The sequence below is a fragment of the Haliotis rufescens genome, unplaced genomic scaffold (genome assembly GCF_023055435.1).
Source record: "Haliotis rufescens isolate VD_foot unplaced genomic scaffold, xgHalRufe1.0.p SCAF_3, whole genome shotgun sequence".
Taxonomy (NCBI): domain Eukaryota; kingdom Metazoa; phylum Mollusca; class Gastropoda; order Lepetellida; family Haliotidae; genus Haliotis; species Haliotis rufescens.
Window position 1 is genome coordinate 28,050,624 of NW_025964001.1, and position 25,972 is coordinate 28,076,595.

The 25,972-nt window shown below is 40.1% G+C and overlaps 1 protein-coding gene across 4 annotated transcripts in view; it reads left to right on the forward strand.

Moving 5' to 3' along the window:
- The first annotated feature begins 8,080 nt into the window (after positions 1 to 8,080).
- LOC124145241 (neuroglobin-like) overlaps positions 8,081 to 25,972 on the forward strand; it is a 48,200-nt gene continuing 30,308 nt past the window's right edge. Inside the window, exons 1-2 of one of the 4 annotated variants that reach the window (XM_046514999.2) lie at positions 8,081 to 8,188; positions 23,669 to 23,895. In XM_046514999.2, coding sequence (XP_046370955.1) covers positions 23,750 to 23,895 — 146 coding nt within the window. In that variant the 5' untranslated portion in view covers positions 8,081 to 8,188; positions 23,669 to 23,749. Of the gene's footprint in view, positions 8,189 to 19,704; positions 19,872 to 23,079; positions 23,495 to 23,668; positions 23,896 to 25,972 lie in introns of those variants that run through there. The other 3 variants (XM_046514975.2, XM_046514983.2, XM_046514991.2) reach the window with 3 other exon arrangements.

Genomic DNA, 25,972 nt, shown 5'->3' on the forward strand with positions numbered 1-25,972 from the left:
CCGTTGACGTGGCAGCGAAAGTGGACTACAGCTGGACATCGTGGTCGTAATCGATACCTCACAGTCCTTGCACTAATCGGACGTAAGTCAGGGATGCAGCGGGCTGCCAACATCTGAAACCGATTTCGAAGATGAACAAGGCGAATATGATTATTATCCGTGGACTTCCAGATCCGTGCACGGTCCGTGGTGTTAACGTTGCCAGTCTGTTGGTACCGACCCCAGAGTGACTGTGTGGTGTTACTATGAACACCGAAACGCCTAGCAACAACGTTTTGTTTGCAATTCCGGTTTTAAGCATTCCAATTTTCACCAAACCGCTTATTTTCAGATAGGCGTGGCATGACGTCTACGAGGTTTGGCCGTCAACAAAGTTGCTTCACCTTTCATATTTTAAAAACTTCGACAATTGAAGTTTGAATCGGGTTGACCCGTAAAGATCCGGTATAGAATAGGTCTTCAGCAACCCATGCTTGTCGTAAAAGGCGACTATGCTTGGTGTAAGAGGCGACTAACATTATCGGGTAGTCATGCTCGCTGACTTGGTGATGCATGTCATCGTATCCCAATTGCGTGGATAGATGCTCATGATGTCAATCACTGGATTGTCTGGTCCAGAGTCGATTATTTACAGATCGATGCTCATGATGTCAGTCACTGGATTGTCTGGTCCAGACTCCATTATTTACAGACCGCCGTCATATAGCTGGAATATTACTGAGTGCGGCGTTAAACATCACATCTCACAATTCATAATTTCATGGACATCAATATTTCGTTATGCTGTTTGCGTTTATATATTATTTCCGATGATGCACAGGGACCGTTTCCCGCTTGTCTGATCAGGCTATAACTGAATAACGGACATGAAGTGGTATATTGCACTATGCTCCAACTGGGGCGGTCGGGTAGCCTAATTGTTAAAGCGTTCGCTCGTCATGCCTAAGACCCGGGTTCGATTCCGGACATGGGTACAATGTGTGAATCCAATTCCTGGTGGCCCCCGCCGTGATATTGCTGGAATATTGCTAAAAGTGGAGTAAAACCAAAACTCACTCACACACTCACTATGCTCCAACTTGATTGCAATTACAAATAAAACTAGTTATGTTCCATTGTTGCTTATATGTTGGAAGTGTTCTGTGAATATTATATTGTGCTTGGACACACATTAATAATCCAAAGAAAGCACGCCACATGAAATGTAATAAATTAGTATGTTATAGGACACACAAAGTCTGGCTCTGAAAGATCCAAATGTGAAATATAGTATTGTCTGGTAGATTTTAATCATAGCGTTACTATTCTGGTAGACGTTTAAATAAGACAGGGTTGTATTGTATGTTTACCACCTGTCGATATCAAACAAAACACAAGTCTTTGATAGAGATTTAGAATTTGTAAGAACTGTCTTGTAGCAGACCCTGGGCCCCGTTCCACCAAGCGATCTGAGCACCACGACTATCGTAAGCCTATGTTAACGTATGGGAGTTACGTTTACCGTAGTGCTTGGATGGCTTTGTTGAACAGGGCCCTTGTATATTAGGTAAACAAGATTGTGTATGAGGCTTAAAATATTCTGACGCATAATGATAATTGCGTCGTACAATACCGTCCAACTTATTCATGCAAATTCACAGATGTTATGAAACATATGCTGATGGTTCAAATCATATAGGGAAAGCACAGGAAAGTTTTGTCCGCAATCTGCAGGTTTCCTAATCTTAATACATATTGCAATGTCTGTACAACATTAATCGCTTGATAATTTAGATTATGTTACAATATTATTTAAGGTTTCCTTTCCTCACGTTGATATTAAGAAACAAAAATTATTAATCTTGAGATAAAAATCAATTTTTTAAAAAAGAAGCTGTTTCGAAATTACACACAAGTATTTTAATATAATCTGTCCCCAGTTAAAAATAACAAACAGTTTGAAAGAAACTCAAAACATTAAATGCATTACAAAATGTTATTTTACACTGTGTGTCTATCGAATGGACCAGGTCGGCATTACGGCTCATCATTGATAGTTTGCACTTTAACGATCGACTTGAAAAGAACAATCACAAGATGGTATCCGTTTGGCAGATATTGTTTGAATATTTTAAATATCAGGAACTCCCAAAATGCCCTAATGTATAACGTGTGAAAAAGCAGCTTTCATCTTCTTGCCTGGTACAACATTGCGATACATAATTTAGACGCTCAATGACCAATGACCCGTCGACACGATCTAAATGTCTGTGTAATTCATAGCCACTAATTGATTTCGATAGATTTCAACACACGAAAGCCAACATCACTTATTCACTAAGCTACGTATTTCTGTCATGTTATTTCCCGTGAAGATCCGTCTTAGATATTGGTTTTCATCAGCCCATGCATGAGGCGACTAACGGGATCGGGTGGTCAGGCTCGCTGACAAGGTTGATGCATGTTATCGCATCCCAATTGCGTGATTCGATGCTGAGGATGTCAATCATTGGATTGTCTGGTCCAGACTCGATTATTTACAGACCGCAATCATATAGTGAGTGAGTGAGTGAGTTGGGTTTAACGGCGCTTTTAACATCATTCCAGTTAATTTCAGCTAAATGTGGGAGGAAACCCAGAAGTGATGCAGGTCTCAGACGTTTACCACTTCGGTGAAACCCACGAACACGAGTATGGTGCTGACGAACCCATGGGCCAGAAACATAATCGAGGCGAACCGGGAGTCGAACCAACATTCATAGGTTTCCTGCATGCCCAAGTGACACAACTGCACAGCGAATCGCGGCGCCTTAGACGACTGGGCCACCCGTGCCCCCCACCATATAGCTGGAATATTGCTGATGGTGGTGTCAAGCAACACACACCCATCTAAAGGATGTCTGTAGATGCAGTTTGGAAGAAGATCCATCGATGCAAAGCTACGGTTCAAACATTATTGTACTGTTATACTAAACTGCCGGGCTAAAGAAAGTATACACCCACGTTTGATGGTGTTAACCTGAAACAAAAAGAAATGCCGGTTATTCGATGGTGATGTGTTTGATACGGGTTTCATAGGTATGTTGTGGACCTTAAGTTTGCAGTGTTGTGTCGACAGTTATCAGCCCGATAACGTTTTCTTAACGTTTGTGAGATAAAGTAAATTATGTTTATAACGAACACGCTTTTAACGAACTTACCGATATAACGAACTTATTTTTTAGTCCCGGCAATTTGTTGTATATATGCTGTAAATGCTTAAAACGAACTACGGTTATAACGAAATACGGTTATAACGAACTAAAATTACTGGGCCCTTTGAGTTCGTTATAACCGTAGTGTATTGTATTGGTTAATTTCAATTTCAAATGTATACATTCTTATGCCCTGCAGTGTATTTCTTCTTCTTAGTATCTTCTTCTTCTTCTTCTTAGATATTAAATGAAAGATACACGATATGTAAATATATTTATGCGACATAAATAGATCATACGCGTCTGTATGGAAATATCCACATACTCATAATCAATGCACCTCTGATAATATCACGTTGGTTTCTGAACCGTAACAAACCCCAAACTGACTCTTGCTTACCCGAATACCCACTTAAACATCAAACTAACTTCGCCTGTCTTGTCAAGTGGTTTGTTATGTCCACCGAGATTAGATCTGTTATCAATCAATTAATATGATCACGGTACTTTTATATCCTATGGAAACAAATAAGGGAAATTAACGCACTCAATGATCTGACCCGGGTTGTTTAGCGCTGCAGGACGTTCGCACACATGGCGTCCAAGTTCCTCCCACAGATGCACAATAGGATTGAGGTAAGGACTTTGAGCTGACCAAAGCATAACTTGACCGAGTTCCCATCCCTTAAAATCCCATTGATCCACGAAATGTATGTGAGCGGGTATTATCCTGATGAACCTCAATGCGACGATCAGTCCTACGCGCAAAAGGTACAACGACTGGTCTCCAAATATCATCACGATCAAGTGAGTGAGTTGAGCAATATTGTAGTTATATCACAGCGTATCAGCTTAATGTGGGAGGAAAGCCCGAAGTGATGCAGGTCTCAGACGTTTACCACTTTGGTGAAAGCACGGGTATGGTTCTGAAAACCTAGAAACATTATCGGGGCGAAACGTCAACCAACAAGACGGATGAGGTATGTCGGATAGATGCTTGTGTTGCCAGCCCAGCACATACAATAACTCTATTGCTTGTGTTGTTCTATGGTACATCGCTGGTACAGTTCATGATCATGTTTCCAAACACGACCCCATCAGTAGGGTGGAAAGGGAACTGAACCTTGTGTGACGCCAATGCGCCAACTGCCTGGTGCTTGACGCCGTGCAAACTCCAATCTTGAACTTGGTAATGAGCAGCCCCCTTGATGGAAAACACGGGGTAACGACTTTGTAATTTTGTAGTTTCAAAACGATTGCCTACAGTTCGAATTCTCTTTTGTCTTTGGCCAGGCATCAACTAACTGCACTTTTAGTTATATATATATATATATACTTGGCAGTAGCGGATTTTCCTTTATGTCTCATTGCCTTTGTCGCCGGCGGGATTCGAACGCACCGTCCGCAAAGTCCACACCGACAGCTTACGAATGTAGTCTTCTGTCACGGCTAAATGAAAGAAATACTGTGGAATTAATGATTTAATATTTACACATTTCTTGACTAGCAGTTAAATCCATTTATGAATGGCATATTTGTGCTTTATTCAGTAAGTTGTGTTTAAAATAAGTGAAAATACTTGAAAATAAGTACTCCAATATGAGTTCATCCAATATGTAGAATTTGACTACATCGAACTCTGACTAATGCGGACGTCTGTCAATACCGGACCAAATGTACTTGTTCTTCGATATGTATTTCGTATTCCCGGGTCGCCGAACAGGGAAGCGCACGTGCCATGGCATCGTGGAATACATTTCACGTAGGGAAGACTCACACAGTGTTTTCACGGTTAAGCCTCGAGTTCCTTTTTCTTTTAAGATTAGATTAGATTTTCTTTTAAAATATGAAAACAATGTTGTTTACACATGTTAGGTGCCCAAGTTCTATAAATGTTGACCATGGACTTAAAAGATTAGAGCACTCGGACCCCTGGTGTCTAATCGTTGAAATTGTTTAATTTATTAAAACCCGAGACGGGGAGCCTCGTCCTCGTTCTCGTCCTCGTCCTCGTCCTCGTGATCGTGCTCGTGCTCGTCCTCGTGCTCTAACCATTTCATAATCGTCCGTGGGTGATGGCTCAAAATTATGCTTTATGGTGATCTGAATCTATTCTGTTAAGTTACAAGTCTTATCTTCACCGTCTCTCGTGTTTTAGGTCTACCGTTGTTATGTGGCAGTATATATTTAGTAAGTTTGTTCCTAAATATTGTTAGTGGCAGCAAAATAAACACTCACAGAATGTCGTTAGCAGCTGTGGCTAGATTTCTATTCGTTTAATAGAGTGACCTCCCTTTGTGTTTACAGTCCAAGCTCTGAAGGTTACACACAACCAAATATTTTCCCAGACTTCTGTAGTAACGTTATATGTTTTTAAACAATAACTAAACATTTACCATCTATTACATGTAATTGTTTGCACAGTCTGGCCTTAAAGCAGCAATAAAAAATGACTTGCTTAGCCAGTTCGTTTTCTGAGTACAGGAAGCTGAACACACCACCCAAGCTCCGCACCAAATGTCACGTGCTTGAAATTAACTGTGGTCAATATAAGTCATCATGTTAAAACAGACAGCAATAAATATAAAAAACCCCATAAAGATCTTACACAAAATCAGCGAATCACAGCTGCCAGTTCATACAATCTGTACCGAAGGCTCAACGAAAACTGCTGGTCGAACGACTGATTCTGATTTGGTGTAGTAGACTTTGCAGGTTTGTCAGGTACATGCTGAACTGGTGTCTTTTGCTATCTAGACATTTTAGAAATTTTTATTTTTTACGTTTCCATTGCAACAAGATGGACTTAGGTTCCAAACTCTTCTTTTTTTTTCAATTTCCATGCCAAGTTCCACCCCGGTTAAAAAAGGTTAGGGTTTGTTTAGATTTAATTATAAAGCCACGTTAGTGGCAAACTCTTGTTAGTTATTCATTTCGGGGAATGTATAGTTTGTCCGAGGCGCGTCTGGGCAGCAGTTTCTAGAAGGCTGGCTGTACCTATCTAAGAGCGGGACGAGGGAGATTCGAGAGATTCGTACAAGACTTGACTTGCGACTTACCTATTGTCGAATACCTATCGGAATACCAACGTTTCTGCCTGATTCCAACACTTTCCTGGATTAAAGAAATGGAGCACCTGCCTCATTCAAGACATATATTGTGACAAAAACTGAACATTCTTGACCGCACTAACTTCTGTATTAGGGCAAATTGTTTATAGCTTCTGACACGTATTTGACCAACTGTAATGCCTTTTATAATTGTAAGCATAATCCAGTGTATTTCAACATAATGTGTTGACTGTTTATTGATCTTGTCTGTGTATTTGTTTTTTTTACAATTTAGTTCTATACGTACCGAATTCTGGGTCAACCTTCGCGTTTCAATTTGGGATTCAACACGTAACACCATGAACATGTTACATGTTTACAGGGGCGGTCGGGTAGACAAGTGGGTAATTGTTCGCTCGTCACGCCGAGGACCCTGTTTGAATCCCGACATGGGTACAATATGTGAAGCCCATTTCTGGTGTCCCCCGCCATGATATTGCTGGAATATTGCTCAAAACGGCGTAAAAAAAGCCATACTCACTTACTCACTACATATTTACATCACTGGTATGCCTATGCACATTCCATAACTTTGAAATCACATCAGGTGATGTACCAACGTATCAGTCAGTTCGCAGACCTGATCGTGCCATGTGCTTGCCATTTGTACGACACTATCATGCATTTTTCTCGCTGTTATGATTACTGCTACGAAGAAAACACTGTCATTCATTCTCGTACCTTACACGAGGGATGCATGGGTGACATAAATCGTGGAGTTTACTTTCTGCCTGTTTCCTCGGTGAAGATTTTACATTGAAATTAATTCAACCATGACTAATTCCTTTCCACTATAATTAAATTTGGAACTATAAACTGGCCCTAATCACTCCTCACGCGATCCCTGTTTTTAAATATATATTAGTTTTGTGTGTGTTAATAAATATCCTTTAAATTAGTTGTTCTTCTGGTGACATTTATATCTTGTATGCTCGATACTTGCATGCTTTTATATCTGCAAATAACATTTAAAATATTCTCAGAAAATGATGAAAAATATCAATACAAAATAATGGATTGGTGTTTTTCTCCGACCATTGTAGTTTAATTGTGTGTAGGTGAATATCTTCTTACTGGTTTTCTTACTAATATTTTATAGATTCTAGGATAGCTATTTTTGGAGTATTCTGTCTCTGTTGATCAAGCAACAAATACGAACAATTGTGTAACGGACGCGACGAGATATGGTTTCAAATATCCATTCGTTATTGACGTTTATTAAGGAAATGGTAGACATTGTATTGCTGTTGAGTAAAATCTAAAACTCAGGTCATGTAAGTACAACATTATCAGTATGCAGTAGCTACAGTGGGTTTACGTTCGGTGTTCAACATGAAATGTGTGTCGTCATCCCCTGAAGGAATATTGATGGCAACACAGCAAGGTGCATTTCACGCAATCGGTATCCCAATTGAACATCTGTTGATGATGACAAGGTTATTGAAAAACAGGTGCCGGTTCAACATACCCATAATATGAATTAATTCTCCGCACTTAATAAAACTGTGCTTGAATTGCTCCATTAATGGCTATGAACATGGGGATGGACACCCGGGAAATGGTCTAAGCATGGTTATTCTTCTTCCTCTGCATATTGATTGCTGAAATGGACATGTTATTGACACGAACAGCGTCCAGCTGTCTCGACAAATATACACAAGCGTCAATGCAATGATTCCTCTGTTGTTGATTTCCTCACGATAGGAACATGACTAAATTCCAACAAAGAGCTCCGAACAGCGCTTGCCCAGTGCTTGAATAAGCCCTCAGAACGTCTTGGCTGTCAGATAGCAATTATCGCGATAGGGTATGGAGTTCACTCCTGCCTCATAAGCAGAATCATGGATTACCTACTCAGTGGCTGTTGAAACACCATGTCAGCATTGGGAAACTGATACAAACCAGGTAAGTCTATCCATGTTTTATATGATGGCTTGTCATACTCAGGGATAGCCTAATTCTCTACAGCCATTCTGTCGTTATGAAGAACGCCACGCCGGCAGGGAAGAAGGTACTGTATGGAGTCTTGTAATCATGTCACTTCATTTAACAGATCTCCTGTGCTTTTAACAAAGGCCACTGCTTTTTTGTATTGTATTGTGATTAAATTTGTATCGATGGTTGTGTATAAGGAAACTATTTTTTTTAAATAAATGATCATGATTATCATATATGATGGAAAATATATTGTGAACAATCATGTGAACTCTCTTCATGGAAATATGCAAAATGCTGAGTTGAATTATTAGTCCTACAATGCCTTTGATGACGTCTGTAAAATGAGAATAGGCAACTTAGAGATTCAGGATGGGTGTCATGTTACAACCTATACACTGCATAAACCCAAATGGAGATTTTAGTTGGTTCAAATGTAATGCTTCCTCACAGTGAATGCAATATTTCTTCAGTATCACATCGTATCAGATTACGTTCAACCTACGTCATATGTATTGGTCTATCTGTCAAAAGTACCTTGTTCCACTGACACTTCAACAATGTTCCCAGTCGTAACAATAGTCCAGTTTAACAAAGGCTTTCTACGTCAAGTATACGTAGCGGTAACTATGGGTTGTGGGCAGTACGGCTTCTTGTCCAACACGCCTTTTGGAAACTCGTCACACACACACATCAATGTTGTTAACACTCGGACTGTGAAGATCTAAAATTGTCAATTAAGCATCCTTGAAACCTTCCACCAAGACAAAAAACTTTATCAGTCAGTTCACGATATAGCTGGCGGATTGTTCACCGATACAGCATATATAGGATGCTTCTAGTGCATTCAACTGGAGAGTGTAAGTACCTACAATATTACGCCTAGACATACATGAGTTGCTTGTAAGCATGTGAATTTACATATATCATACCACATTATTGTTTTTCAATATTGCAAGTAAGTACCTACAATATTACGCCTAGACATACATGAGTTGCTTGTAAGCATGTGAATTTACATATATCATACCACATTATTGTTTTTCAATATTGCAAGTAAGTACCTACAATATTACGCCTAGACATACATGAGTTGCTTGTAAGCATGTGAATTTACATATATCATACCACATTATTGTTTTTCAATATTGCAAGTAAGTACATACAATATTACGCCTAGACATACATGAGTTGCTTGTAAGCATGTGAATTTACATATATCATACCACATTATTGTTTTTCAATATTGCAAGTAAGTACCTACAATATTACGCCTATACATACATGAGTTGCTTGTAAGCATGTGAATTTACATATATCATACCACATTATTGTTTTTCAATATTGCAAGTAAGTACCTACAATATTACGCCTAGACATACATGAGTTGCTAGTAAACATGTGAATTTACATATATCATACCACATTCTTGTTTTTCAATATTGCAAGTAAGTACCTACAATATTACGCCTAGACATACATGAGTTGCTAGTAAACATGTGAATTTACATATATCATACCACATTCTTGTTTTTCAATATTGCAAGTAAGTACCTACAATATTACGCCTATACATACATGAGTTGCTAGTAAGCATGTGAATTTACATATATCATACCACATTATTGTTTTTCAATATTGCAAGTAAGTACCTACAATATTACGCCTAGACATACATGAGTTGCTAGTAAGCATGTGAATTTACATATATCATACCACATTATTGTTTTTCAATATTGCAAGTAAGTACCTACAATATTACGCCTAGACATACATGAGTTGCTCCAAGTTTTACTGTGGAGAACAGTCACTGTGTCACTACCGTCTGAGGTCTGGTATAGGGGTATTTGGAATGAAGGATGGGAATGGCGCTTCTTGTATGTTGTTTGTTCTTGAAGTCTTTGATAGCCGTTTAGAAGTTGGGCAACCTGAATATATAATACATGACACTTTTCTATTGATAACAACTTCTTTTATTCTTTGTACGATGTTTAAACGTTAATCGTTTTTAAACGATCAAACGTCGTAGAAAGAATATCCATAAAAAAGTGTCATGTATTCGTGTTTGTTCTGGTATGTTTCCATGGTAGTGTTTTCGCCTTGGTTATATTTTAACATGGGAATATGGAACTGGCGCTATACGTATGTTTCCATGGTAGTTTTAGCGGTTTGGTATAACTTACTCAACCGGTATCGCGTCTGTGATTTTCAAGAATGCGTGTATACCGTTGCACTATGTTGACGTCACATACATACATAAATTGATGTTACCTGTGTTTGCACCGGTACCGGTACATACGTATATGTAGTAATGTGTAGACATCTTACCAGACCAAAACAACTTTCTGACCAATTACATGCCCCCTTAAATGACATCACGTCACTGACTAGTCACTTAAATGTCATATTGATTAAAATCATATTTATCAACCTGCCTAGCCTACATATCAACGATATATTTCGTAAATAGATATTTTTTTCTGTTGCCCGTATATAGGAAATCTGTTCATTCAAATTGTTCGATTATAATCAAAACGTGCTGATAAATGGGTTTTACGGATTGGGAAACATATATCTTAAAGAATATGAGATGATTATTAAATTAAATCAAAAGAGCAAAATTCCGGATTCCGTATAATAATTAATACGTTGTATGATCGGGTCTTTAACCATTCTAACCGTATCGATATCTACGGGTATCTGAACTATTACTACAAGTTGTTGGGCGGTCGGGTTAAAGCGTTCGCTCGTCACGCCGAAGACCCGGGTTCGAATCCCGACATGGGTACAATTTGTGAAGCCCATTTCTGGTGCCCACCGCCGTGATATTGCTGAAATATTGCTAAAAGCGGCGTAAAACCAAACTCACTCACTCACTACTACAAGTTGTGCGTTTTCTTGCCCTCTGACCAATGCAGATCAGTCCAATACCTTCCATACATTTATTAATATTTTCAAGAACAAAACAAATCCATCAAAATGATGCATCTATAAATATGTATAATGAAGAAAACCGTATATCATAGGTGCTCGTACACTGCGTTGCTGAAGACATTAGTGTCAGCTATTTGTGGGATTAATTCAATTATGAGATGTGGTTATTTCCTGCCGTTGAGCTACTCATGTTGTCGAGAATGTATCAGTCTCTAAAACACAACAGAACACCATGTGAGGGATTATTAGATGAGTGAGTTAGTGTGCCCTGCCGCAGTGAACAACATTCCCGCTAGCTATATCGCTGCGATACGTAAGTAGACTGGACAAGACAAACTAGTGACTGAAATCATGGGCAAAGATGTACGTCATACTCACGATGACACACACTGAGCCAGGTCAATCATTACACCCACGCGATACACGTTACCATAACAGGACAACCATGGGGTATTTGGGGTATACTCTATTCTGCTACGGGCCGGAACATCTAATCCCTACTTCATTACCAATACTCCAGAGTGGTGTGTGCGTGCGTGCGTGCGTGCGTGCGTGCGTGCGTGCGTGCGTGTTTGTGTGCGTGAAGTGAATGCGCCCGTGTGTGTATGTGTGTGCGAAGAAGGGCGGAAGTTTGTGGTGTTGCACGGAGGCGCACACTTCTTCATGCGGCACAGTGAACCTAATTTATGTGGAAGTTATATAGTTGTGTTCACCAATTACAACAACCCAATTTGGTGACATGTTTTCACAAATGAACACGTGAACCCAGTACAAGTTTACAAACAAAAAATGCACCACTGTTTAAAAAAATCTGCATCTATAATTGCTATCCATACTGTCAATAACGGTATTGTAAGTCATAATGTTTATTCTTACGCTTTCACTTTTGTTTAAAATTTCAGATTTGTTTGAATTCAACTGAAACTTTTTCGTGAATACCTGTATACATTGTTACCTCCTCAGTGCTTATTGTACAAGCAGATCGTTCAAAGACACAAAGGTCTAGGCACGATGCTGTTACAAACAGCGATGACGTCACTCTTTCCTTCTTGATATATGTACGAGGTTCAGAACATGCAATTTTCAAGTCTTTTTGGCAGCTTTTATCATAGTGTGCACACCTATTACAAGCTTGCCCTCCAGACAAACCAACCCAAGGGGTCTGGAGATACACGATGCTACGGTATGCCCAACTTATGTACACTGGCCTATATTGTGCTCAGTGGCAGTTGTTGTATGAATGACGGCTTCACACCGGCACACTCGACCATGTTATAGCGATATTTTTGTCCCACGCTGAGTAGAGGGGAATGTTTCAGTAGATAATATATTGCATGGTCCACAACATATTTGGGAGTATATGTTGCTGAGACTCCACAATTAGCCGCAATTAGCCTTACAGAAGAAGCTCCGTTTGTCTTGCCTGGATCCGCTGTAAGTAGTTCGAGTCCGGGACTCACCTATGATTTGTCAGCACCTTGTTCCAAAACTGAAGGCCTCAATAATTCTTTCAAAACTTTCAAGACATGTGGAGGACATTCCAAATTTGACGTATCGGTGACCAAAATAATGTCTGAAGCAATTCCCTATTTTGACTTGTACCACATGTTCCCGTGATTTTTCAAGTGAATTATTGACTTGCATGTGTTTGTGACTGGTGCCACTGGTGGGGCAGGATCCGCTAATCTTTTTGCAACCACCTGGTATCGTCACTATTTGATGGTAATTCATAAACACATGATCATGATATAGTAGGAATCATACGATGGATTCTGTTTTTAGAAGAGATTTCTTATGTTTAATGTCGCTTTTAATTCAATGTGTTAAACGTCAGTCTCGGCTTTTCTCCCACACGCTGACCCTCTGTGATATAACTGCCGCGAAATACGCAGCTGACTCGCTGACCCACTGTGATATAACTGCCGCGGAATACGCAGCTGACTCGCTGACCCACTGTGATATAACTGCCGCGGAATACGCAGCTGACTCGCGGACCCACTGTGATATAACTGTCGCGGAATACGCAACTGACTCGCTGACTCACTGTGATATAACTGCCGCGGAATACGCAGCTGACTCGCTGACCCACTGTGATATAACTGCCGCGGAATACGCAGCTGACTCGCGGACCCACTGTGATATAACTGTCGCGGAATACGCAACTGACTCGCTGACTCACTGTGATATAACTGCCGCGGAATACGCAGCTGACTCGCTGACTCACTGTGATATAACTGCCGCGGAATACGCAGCTGACTCGCTGACCCACTGGGATATAACTGCCGCGGAATACGCAGCTGACTCGCTGACCCACTGTGATATAACTGCCGCGGAATACGCAGCTGACTCGCTGACCCACTGTGATATAACTGCCGCGGAATTCGCAGCTGACTCGCTGACCCACTGTGATATAACTGCCGCGGAATACGCAGCTCACTCACTCAACCACACTTCTCATTATCACGATTTATGTGTTTGATACATATTGATCTCTTGTGGCAAAGAAAATTTAATTGCAAATATGAGAATGATGACATATGAAACGAAAGAAGAGTAAACACAACATGATTATGGATTCGGATCCCAGAATTGCCTTCGTGTTTTAACCCATACTTCTGGGTGTCACGAAACTGGTGACCTTGCCCGACCTGTGTCACCCTGGTCCTAACTCCCACATAAATATGACTCGTAAATAAACACCCCAAAGCGGCGTGCGTCAGCGTACTTCCAATCGCCCATCTCGTAGTGAAAAACGACTTATTCTCAGCTACAACGGCCCTTTCATAGCATTCTGAGATGCTCTTCATATACAGCTGAGAGTATCACTTGATCCGTCACGGATTGCATGGACACCGTGGCCATCATAACCAATATAGGAAATGGAATGAATCCAAAACCAATACGATAAAACCCAAATCCCCAAATCCCCAAATCCAGTGGATCATATAGGATAATCCTCTTCATCACATTCATCACAAACGGTCACATTTATCAAACGTGGTGCAATGGCCCTGTCTGTCTGGGGAATGAGTTAACATACATGGTGTATGACATCCATGAACCATTCGTCCTTTTTGGTGGGGCGGTCGGGTAGCCTAGTGGTTAAAGCGTTCGCTCGTCACGCCGAAGACCCGGGTTCGAATCCCGACATGGGTACAATGTGTGAAGCCCATTTCTGGTGTCCCCCGCCGTGATTTTGCTGGAATATTGCTAAAAGCGGCGTAAAACCATACTCACTCACTCGTCCTTCCTGGTGCTACGACAATCAACAGATGAACATACTTTATGAACATTGGGCTATATTTCACAGACTCGTTCACACTCGTTTTAGTTCACCAAGAGAGGCTTATGTCTAGGTAAATATTAAACTTACTGACTACTCGTGCAAGTTTATGGAAAACAGTCTGCCAATCATGAAGCCAGACACAGGTGGGTAGATGTACTGAACAATATAAGATACGTAAATTGCATCGCTAATGTTTATGTCTGCGACAGAAATAGGTAGCGATTGACATATCATAAGGTTTCATTTTCTACTCAGATCTCTATTGTAAGAATTGCCAAAGTTCTAGTGGCAGAGTTCTGTTGTCAGAAGGGCCATCAGTGGTAAAGATTCGTTACATATATATAACGGGGAACAGACGTTTCTGAGTCGGTGTCGGTCCTTGTGGCGATCTTGGACAGGTGGTGATTTCTTGTTAGAGAGCCATACGTATTGCCCGCAGGAAACATTGCTGTATTAAGTCCACAGTTATCTGACCGCCTCCGTGGTCTAATGGTAGTGCGTCCGCCCGGAGAGCGGAAGGTCCGGGGTTCGATCCCCAGGCGCGTCATACCAAAAGACGTTGAAAGATGGTACTTCTTGTTACCCTGTCTGGCGCTCGGCATTAAGGTTCTAAAACAAGGACTGATTGGCTCGGAGTCAGTATACTGTGTCTGAGTGGGGTATTCATGTTAAACTGCGGCATGGTATCTCGGTGTGCTAGCACTATAAATCGGCATCAGTCCGGACTAGTACATGCAGACACACACATACACGTGCATGCACGTCGCTATATAAGTGCAATAATCTTGGACGCGACGTTAAACCCCATTTCACCTCTACTGCACAGTTATCTACATCTCTGTAATCGAAACACATGCAACCTGTGGTGTCTACTTAAGCAATTAGATAGGAGTAGATGCGAAAAGTGTTATTGTATGCCATATGAATACTGTTGGCGAAGAAATGCTCTATATAAATGTTGTTGTTATATTATTATTATATAGAGATTAAAATAAACAATGCAGCAAAGAAGGTGTGGGTCATCTTGGCACAGTCAGGCTGGTGGGTTCATCACCAGCTCAGGTCCCTTGCCCCCTCTACACGCAGCCCAGACAGCGAATAGGACTCCTCCCAGGAAGCGCTGCCTTGTCAAACCCACCTAGAACTTTTCGGAGAATGTGAAGACTCCCCAAACACTGCAGCCCTCTGCATTACCCAGAAGGGTTGTATTCCTGGCATCAAACCTGGGTACTCTCCCAATGTCAGTCAACAGATTGGGAGGTACCAAACCTAAGGCACCGAGAACAATGCTGAGTCGGACAAAGAGTTTTGTAATCATCATTTATCATGACGCCCTCTACAAATATCTGGGTCGTACAGTCCAAGAGCGCACGTTTGGCCTCGGGTGGTAGCTCAGGGTGATGACGGAAGTCAAAACTGAGGGGTGAAGTTTAAGACTACAGCAGCCATGTTTATTGCTGATGGGTTGAAAGAAGTCGAAAGGGTACAGGTTCATTATGACGTGACAGAACGCACACCGAGTGGCCCATGTTTCCGGGTGCGAGACCCGCACTGTCACTTACACATGGGCAGGATGTCGGACGGCGAATCTTCTGTGGCGATACTGTGTCTGTGCCAAAGATGGGCATTCACTGACAAATTGATGGACAGTCTCATTAAATCCACTGCATAATCTACATGTCATATTAACATTTTCATGCAAAATCACACTTTGACGGTTTCGAGTGGGAAGTGACTGGTCCGGAGCAGCAAACAGAAAGCTGTTTCACTTCTCAGGTCAGCCGACTTCATCCAAGCGAAGGACTCTGCAGGGGTGATTCTCTCCCAAGCACACAGCACATACACTCGATGCAGTGGTCGATCAGATAGCCTCTCCTTGAAAAACTGAGTCTGGGGCGATTTGATATGGCACTTCGCTTAGTTGACACTCATTTCGGTACCGTCCAGCAGTACAGAACCTCCAACAAAATCAACACTGACATTGAGGCCATGCCCCACATCCTTGAGTCTTGACATGCTTCACAAGAGGATCATCAGACCAAAAAATGTGTGCAAAAGTGCACAATACAATTCTATCACGAAGAGCTTCCACGTTAATCAAACCACGCCCTCCCAGTATAACTGGTAACTATAAGCGATTGTGGGAAGATTGAGGGTGGGTAGATCTATTGTCTGACATGATTCTTCGTGTGAAGATGTCAATACCCTGAACTTCTTGCTTCGTCCAATCAAGACCACCAAAAGAATACAGGGCGGGTACAGTAATTGTGGCTTTGACTTAATCGCGGGCGTTCAGCTCTGAATTCAATATTTTCTTAAGCCTTCATTTGTATTCTACCCGAAGTTTGTCTTTGATATGGGCACTCTAGAGTTTGTCGCTGACCTGCATTCCTAGGTACGTGGTGGTCAGTAACTCCTCCCCCAAGTAAAGAGACCGGTCCTCTCTCTTCTACCTTGCCACGTTTCAGATGAAGAATGTTGCATTTATCAAAGGACATGCCGATATCATTAGAAAAGGACTTTACTAGGAAAATATTTTCTTTCAGTGTGGATTCTCCTTTGGCAAGAAGTTCAAGGTCATCAAGATTAGCGACGTGTAATAATTTTAATACAGTTGCCATTCTGGGACATTTTCAATTTCAAGTAAAATTTGATACTACCCTATCGAATTTCCAAATACGGGAATGAGTGAATGAATTGGGTTTAGCGCCACCCGAATAGTATATATTTCAGTTATATCGCGGCGAGCCATCATAACGTTGAGTGAGTGAGTGAGTATGGGTTTACGCCGGTTTTAGCAATATTCCAGCAATATCCCAGTGGGGGACACCAGAAATGGGCTTCAAACATTGTAATCATGTCGGGAATCGAACCCGGGTGTTCGGCGTGACTAGCGAACGTTTTAAAAATTAGGCGTAAAACCATACTCACTCAGATACAGGGTGATCGACATGAAGATTGTAAGAATATGCGGGCAATACCAATTTTAACTTACCGGTTCATAATATGGACTTGTCCGACATTTCCGAGGTCGGGTTGTATTCGGAGAGTCATCATTATTAAAATACGGGTAATATTCTTAAAGTTTATCATCGCCCTTAAAGCGTCATAATGTTGATATATCATGGTTTATTATCCCTGCAGTGTTTTATTGTACGATAATCAACTCCCACTCGACGTTTATTTCTTAAGTATATGAAGCCTAATTAAAATGACTTGGTGATTAAGTATAAGGGGAAATCAGTTGATGGGGCGATAGCCATGCCTGTGACTATAATGGCTGGTCATAAGTTCATGGCATGCGCCAGTTTCTTATCTATACTAATTATAAAATAATATAATAGAACGACTAAATACCATCTGAAAAAGTGGAATAGAATTGATTGGTGGTTCAATGCAACACTTATCGCAGCAGACAAATAAACGAGAAAGTTAATCAAACACTGTGTAATTGCTTCAAAACATGCCTGAGGTTGAAGAACGTACGTTATCACCGCGAACAAAAGTGCATGATGTCTGTGACACCGGCTATGCGGGGGAAATTGGTTGGCATTGTGTCTTGAGATGACCCCTAGACTAACTGAAATATATTGGCCTTCCTTGGAAAGGTAATACAATTAGTGCGATCAGAGGGAATCACTTGGCTACGCTATGTGGCGCGTTGTTTTCTTTTGTTTGCCCTGTTAGATTATATTTCTGACCAATTATAACCAAAAACGTATTGAAAACGTGCATGATTGTGTTAAAAAAAGATCGACGTCCAATTCTTTACGCTGTTGGATTGCTTTCAAAAGGTAACGTTGCTCTCTGCAAATTATCACAAATTTTATGAAGAACGTTGCATTTTTCTCTACGGCATTGGATAAATGTGATTTGTCTTTACGAAACCAATTCCAAAGGTGTGTAATTTCCGGTCGACGTTAAAGCCTTTTACAAGACTTCTGCCCAAGCGCCATGGGTAGCACATACCAAACCGTCACCACTGGCGTTTGGGGCAACGAGATAGATTCCCGGATTCCACGAATAAATTAGGACAATTATTTCTGTTTCTATTGGAATTTCCTATCGTATGATTGTGACGTTTTGTTGACGGCTGTAATTGTTGTTTCGGTGGCAGTGTCTCCAACACACGGCCTGGTTTTGGCGAGCGACGCGCACTGTAATTATATCCCAATTGACGTCGAAACTGGCTGTTGGGAGGAGAGCGTTTCTTGACTAACGACCGATCTGAAGTACCGGAAAAGAAGCTTCACTTCACATATGGTCGCATGACCCTTGCAGCGTTGTAAACAGCGGACAGGGCTTACTCCTCTGTGATGTGCGTGCGTGCGTGCCTGCGTACATGTATGTGTGTGTGTATGTACATGTATGTATGTATGTATGTATGTATGTATGTATGTATGTATGTGTGTATGTTTTTGTATGTATGTATATGTATATATGTGTGTATTTGTGTGCATGTCTGTATGTGTGCATGTGTGTCTATGTGTCTGTGCCTATGTATGTATGTATGTATGTATGTATGTATGTATGTGCGTGTGTCTCTGTGTCTGTCTGTTACTGTGTGTGTATGCATGTGTGTGTATGTGTCTGTGTCTGTATGTGTGTGCGTGCCTCTGTGTGTCTGTATATGCCTGTGCCTTTGTGTGTATATGTGTGTGTGTCTGTGCGTGTGTATGTGTGTATCCACTCCAACCAACATACATGTAGTTATGCACGTCGTTTCATTACTTAAAGGCGAACACTGGATAATTTTACCAATATATTTTAAATTCCACTCTCCACCCGTTAATATCAAGAAGGATTTCATACTATGTGCTTGGTTACGTTGTAAAAAGACATTTCTCCCGTGTATGCTTATGTAATGGAAGCATGGCGAGATGGCATAGGTAAACTGGAAATTTCGCTGATAATCAAAGAGAGAGTTATGGTCCTACCAAATACGAACAATGTACCTCATCATGCTCCTGAAAGATACAGTAGCTTGGTAAGGTTATTTTCACTGTTACAATAATGGTAAAATTCCTGGGATTTTGACTTTAAGGAGCTATCAATGAAACATTTGTGGATGACAATCTTAACAAATAATACGGTAGCTGTTTCTATTACAGTATCTTTAATTATATTTCATTCATGTTGAAATAACTCAAAGTCATTCTTTTGAATTTAACAGCAGGGCAGTGATCAAACCCGGAAATAGTTGCTTGCAACAGGAAACAAGTTATTCATTTCCACTGACAAGTACGAGCTTCATTTCGGTTTGCTCAAAGCTCGTATGATTCAAAGTTATACAACGCGGATTTTTAACTGCAGTATAACAGTAAAGCTGTTAATACGTTTATATCGGTTGTCTCATCTTTTCTACCTGTAACTAGGTAACGGATAAGAGATGTTTATATGAGACGTCTTAGGTGCAGTTCTCAAGTATCTTACGTGAGTATTTTCAGTGCTTTTATCGGAGGTGATTGTGTTTACAGAGTTTTTGTCGGGGATGATTGTGTTTTCAACCAGGAACAGATATGATTGATAAGATTATACTTATGTACTCTTAAACATTACAATTTTTTTGTAATTACTGTGTTTAGAAGTTGTATGTCGTTGACAATTGCGCATTTAATGTAAATGCTTTTGTTATACGTTGGTATATTGTCAGGTGTAGCACTAATTCCAAATAAAAAAACCCACTCACTTGGGGAACAATGCATATTTTAGTCGAGAAATACCTTTAAAACGAAATCATATACCAACGCCGGTTATTATGTTAAAGTATAAAAGTATTGTGCGAGGGACAGGCGAATATATATTTATTCGTTTCCTTAAATACCCATCCACACACATACACACAGCGAAACACACACAGACACGCATGCACGCACGCACACACACAAACACGCGCACTCACAGACACACATACAAATTTTCTGTTACATCCCTCTCTCACCAGAAAACAAAACATTCGATATTTCTCCCATCACAGATGCACAAATACTTGACCCCTCGCTTCAACATATACCAGAACAACCTTGTTTTGCTCAAAGCTGAAAGCCTTAGTTCAAAACACATCATTCCTTGGCGAGGGAGCATCGTGTTTTACAATAACAACAGGCTATTCATGGGCCCACGGAGAAATATACACAGTCCACTGTAAGTGTTGGACAGAGATTAACGGGTCAGTACCATGGAGTCTAACGTCCAGGCAGTTAGTCGGGAGATAAGTGTCGAGCCAGATGTATGGACAGGAAGAAATCCATACTAGTCAAGTCTTTGCGGGCGTTATAGACTTGCAGAAGTCTCTAAGGCAATAATTAAATGTAGCTTAAATAATAATTTCTAGATGATGTAAATACAAAGAACAGTTGGTCCCTTTAAGAGACGGAAGACCTGGTACTGTCCACATATCTAGACTTGCCTATTAGGAGGATAGAATTCCTACACATCCGTGGGTTTATCTTTCAGTGCAGCCTTGGAGCAAGGCTCGGGGAGAGAGAACTTCTTGCTATTGGTCTCGATGTTAATCGTTTCAGTTGTGTGTGACCCAGCGTCATGCATGGGGTATCGCAATACACGACAGCAAATATCAAGCACCCGTATTCCAGATTTGATTCTTATAGAACACACTTCATTGCTTGTGTTACGTTTTCTCATTGTTTGGGGGGCGCTGTTCGACCGCCACGTCGAAGTCTTGGGCTCGGCTTCTTTAACGGCGTTTATAGCAACATTCCGCTGTGTGTTCAAATGTATATGCTACAAACACACGAGTAACGTCTACATTTGTCAACACCATACACATGCTTGTGGCGTTATTCAAACATTCGTATCACATTTGGATGGCGATGAGTAGTATTGTGTTTAATTGTGTCCAGGAAAAACCTTCATTTCTAACATATATTTTGCGGACGTTTTTTGTGTGAATACATTCCCTGCCAACTGAAAAAGGAAAACAAATCAGTTTTAAAACATGCTACCACGTCACGTCAAGGTTTGCTGGTTTTATTGAGTGATTAAGTACGGTTTAAGGCCGCTAATACCTTCCAGCAAATTCACGGGAAAGCAATTCAAATGGGTTTCACACTTTGTACCTTTGTACCTGGGCTTCCGCGTGACAAGCGAACGCTCTAACCACCACGCTACCCCATAACCCACTCGAAGTAGGTTTCTAAAGTTGGTGATAGCAGCCACACTGTTTACAATTCGAATAATTACCTTACCGCACGCAGGGAAGTTCATAGTTCACAATTCTTCCTGAATCAGGAAGCACTATTCATGTTTCAAGGACGTTTTAAGTGCAATATTACCCATTACAATTACATTACAACATATATCAATAACCAACATTTGTGAAATATTATCTGATAAAATTTAATGAAGTTTACAAAAATGAAATCAGTTTCCTATGGACGTATGTTAACAGTCATCGTACTTTGAGCGGCGTAAACCGACCTTACATTGAACAAGAACTGTATGCCATCTGTTTCCTCCAGTTCCTGTTCCTTTTTCGTGGTTATAAAAGCTATTATAGGAACGTGAAATATGATGATGGCTGCTCACAATCAAACAGAAATATAAAAAAATTGCATGTTAGTTGATATACGCCTTAGGCAGTTCTGAAAGTGCACAGGTGAATGTTTCATTTGAAGGAGATACTTCAATGTAAATTCTATTCTAACATAGCAGGGATATGATTGGTTAAATACAATCGATGGTTTTATATTATATTAGAGGTGATGTGGCATAGCATATACAGAGTACATGTGTTGTTTAATGTCCACAGAATCGAAAGGGTAATGGGGAATGCTTAGATTTTTGTAAGGAATATGAACTAGAATGTCCAAGGTTGCAATACTTTGTTGAACTGTGTTGTGATATTACATACATAGTTTATCACATTGTTAATCACAATAAGGGGGTGGGGTAGCGTTGTGGTCAAAGTGTTCGCTCGTCGATCTGAATGCCGAGTTCGATTCCCCACATGGGTACATTGCGTGAATCCCGTTTATGGATTCCCCAGCTTACTCACTCACTCACTCACTCACTCACTCATTCACGAATCCCCCTCATGATGAGAGACTCGCTTTGGTCCTGCCCTGCCCGACAGTAAAATCCAAACTTTGTACATAATTAATTATCAAATAAACAAAATCAAATTGACAAACAAATCAACAAATAACAAGCTGACATTACTCATTTCATTCCACCAAATGGAATTTACTACGTCAATGTTATTCTATCTACAACTAAAATGTTTATAAACTACATGTTTATATTTTCAAAACATCGCCTCACCGGTGTTACAGTGCGCAGGCCAAATGTTACCTCAAGATTGCAATCAGTTAAACAACGTGTTGAAGTGGCCTGGATTTTCATAAGAATGATTTTTTTCACTGGCAGAGTTAGATGTAAAACCTGTTTAAGTTCAAGCTAAAACTAGCGGAGTATTGGGTGCATCAGTCAAGCAGATATAAATCAATACTTCCTCTTTTGAAGACGCAGGAAAGCAAATCGAAAAAATAATTTCTACAAGCAAACTATAACCCCAACCAAAAACTGATGAAATTCAAAGCTGACCCGAGCATATGCTTAATTTACTTTTCCATGGTTTGAGACTATCCCTTCGGCGAGAAGCGCTGCAGAAAGCTCATTCTCAGACATCAAATGCTTGTTAGAAGAGAGAGAAGCTACAATCGACTTTGGCCACTCTCCTAAATTGAGACTCGTTTTCGCGCCACATAGTACAGTGCAGGTGGATTAACCAGGTTTTAATTCTGAAAGAAACACCGTCAAATGGCAAGGATCCCGGCGACAAATAGCAAAATTGCGATGAAGAAGGATCAGCCGATTTAGCCGAGGACGTTAATCAAGGGCATAAGAGAAGACTGGCTGGTCAGCGCGTGTAGTACTACGATGTGGAGACGAGGAACAGGGCGCTTCACTACTGCTACGATACCACTGTTCCTTTAATACTGAACGCTGCCGTCTCTCTTGAGTTAGTGTACAATTAATTGTTGTAACGATTGTTTAACCAGGAGTGGATACATTTCAAGTCAGGACATCCCACAGTGTGTATTAACCTATAGGGTGATTGTTGTATAAAATCAAGGCTTACTTTAACGCGAGAGAAGGCGGTGGCACTTGTGACGTCCACTTATTGTAGCTAGACACAGCACCTGAATCGTGGAAACCGCGGGTTCTTTGATATGGAGATATAATGAAGGATTCTTTTGCGTTGGCAGGTAACTTGCTAGGAATATACTCTCTGCACTGCAATCATTGACAACTGTTGGCGCTGAAGCCGGCGAGAGGCTGGGTGTACCATGGGCTGCAATATATCCAGTGATGTGAAGAAAGAAGCAAACGAATTAGACAATTACCTCAGTAATGAAGAAGTGGATCTTGTCCGGAAGAGCTGGAAAGCAATAGAAAATGATCTGGACGACACTGGGATGATTATGTTCAAAAGGTGAGTTTTGCGAACACGTTAGACGATTTTTCTTCACGCTGGAATTCATTCACTGTTTGGAAAATCTCATTTATATATGTTTTTGTCTCCTTGGAATCTTCAACATTTTGTCTCCTATGATATTCAACATTCATAGTAGATCACTAAATCACTTTCTGACACAAATTTGACACTGTTTGTAAAAGATTTGCGTTTCCATATTGGAAGATTTGTTGTGTCAATAAATACCTCAAGATGACTGTTTTTTTAATATAAGATCATAAACATTATTCTATTTTTTAATTATCACTCAAATCCGTGTTCAGCGGAGGGTTTGTTGCGAAGACGCTACAGAAATACCAGTTATATTCCTAGCAGGTGGCAGCATAGCTTAGATGTCCTCGCCTTGGGAAAATCCCATTTGCCATATTATCGTCTCTCGATACCATTTGACTTGAGTGTTAATGCTTTGATGTAAGCCTTGGGCAGACGGGAACTCGAAGCTGAAGATCTAAGTAAACATCATCCGTTAACTGTATGACTATACCTAGACACTCGTTTGAAATACCGGCCACGTAATTGTATTTCTAAAAATCAGTTTACGAGACGAAATTACAGTTCCATTGCATGGTTTAGTATCAGTCAGCTAGGTAATTTTTCTATTTTTATGTCCCGAAACCTCAGCCTCCTTAGATTGTTTGTTAATATAAACGTATGTAATAAAGTTAAAGGCATGTGTTTTTGTGAACAATGTTTGACAGTAAACTTTAAAAAAAAATCAAACCATAAAAGTATTGGCATATTGACGTCACAGAATTCGATTATCAAGCATGCTTCATATAATCATCAGCTAGCTTCAGTAGAGTATCATGTTTCCATCTAATATATGATCGACCGTCTTTTCAATTGTAATGATGCATCCACGTCGTCTGAACTTTTTATCTGATAACAGATTTTTTTTTAGGAAACTAGAAATACAGAAACTTACGGCTGGTCAGCTTGCACGAGTCGCTAACTTCCTGTGTCAAATTTACATAGCTCGATGTGTTCGGGTGCATCAATTTTTATCGCCCTGAACAAAAATTTGAAACAATTTAATGGTTTTTCCCTGAAGGTATTGATCGGGAGATTATCCGTCAAACATGATGAAAGTGTGTCCCGATCATTAAACTTCCTTGATGTTATCGTTGGCTGCCTCTACACGCAATGTATATTACATTAACTTATCTAAGGCATTGAAATGAAACGCATAGCGGAAATAACACTATCATGTGTCCAGTTGCTACTATATGATTGAGTGAGAGGCGTCATGCCATGTTGAAACTAGATTCACCGGTGTAAAATGACGTTTACGCATGTAAATGAGTCTCTGTAGCTTTTCATAAAAAAAGTACAACACTGCAAGTTGTGATTACATTGTGACCATACCTGGTGAGGGGTGCTGAATTGAATGCAGTGCAAGAACAGATGTGTATACGTTATGTATACAGTGTATATACGTTATGTACAAACGTGGACTGTGTATATGCTATGTAGACGTTATGCGTACATTGTGTATAGGTAATGGGTATATTGTACATACACCATGTTCTATATAGTGTACATACACTGTGCATATATTGTGTACACGTGTATATAGTGTGTATACCTCATGAATATATTGTGTATATGTTAAGTATAAATTGTGTATACGTCAGGTACATATTATACACACGTTATACGTAATATACGTAATTTATATATCACGAGTACGTAAAGTATATGTTGTATTCACGTCATATATATATATAATGTGTACAAGTTATGTATAGATAATGTATACGTTATGTATATATTGTGTATACACAATGTACATATTGTGTGTATACGTCATGTTTGTATTGTGCATACGTTAGGTATATATTATGTATACGTCATGTCTATATTGTGTAGACGTAAAGTATATATTACGTATATATATATATATATATATATATATATATATATATATATATATATATATATATATATACATACAAAAATGAGGTAAATGTTCACTCGGTGTACATGTAATATATAAAAAAATAATAAAGTCCACGTTAGTCCATCATCTTCTTTA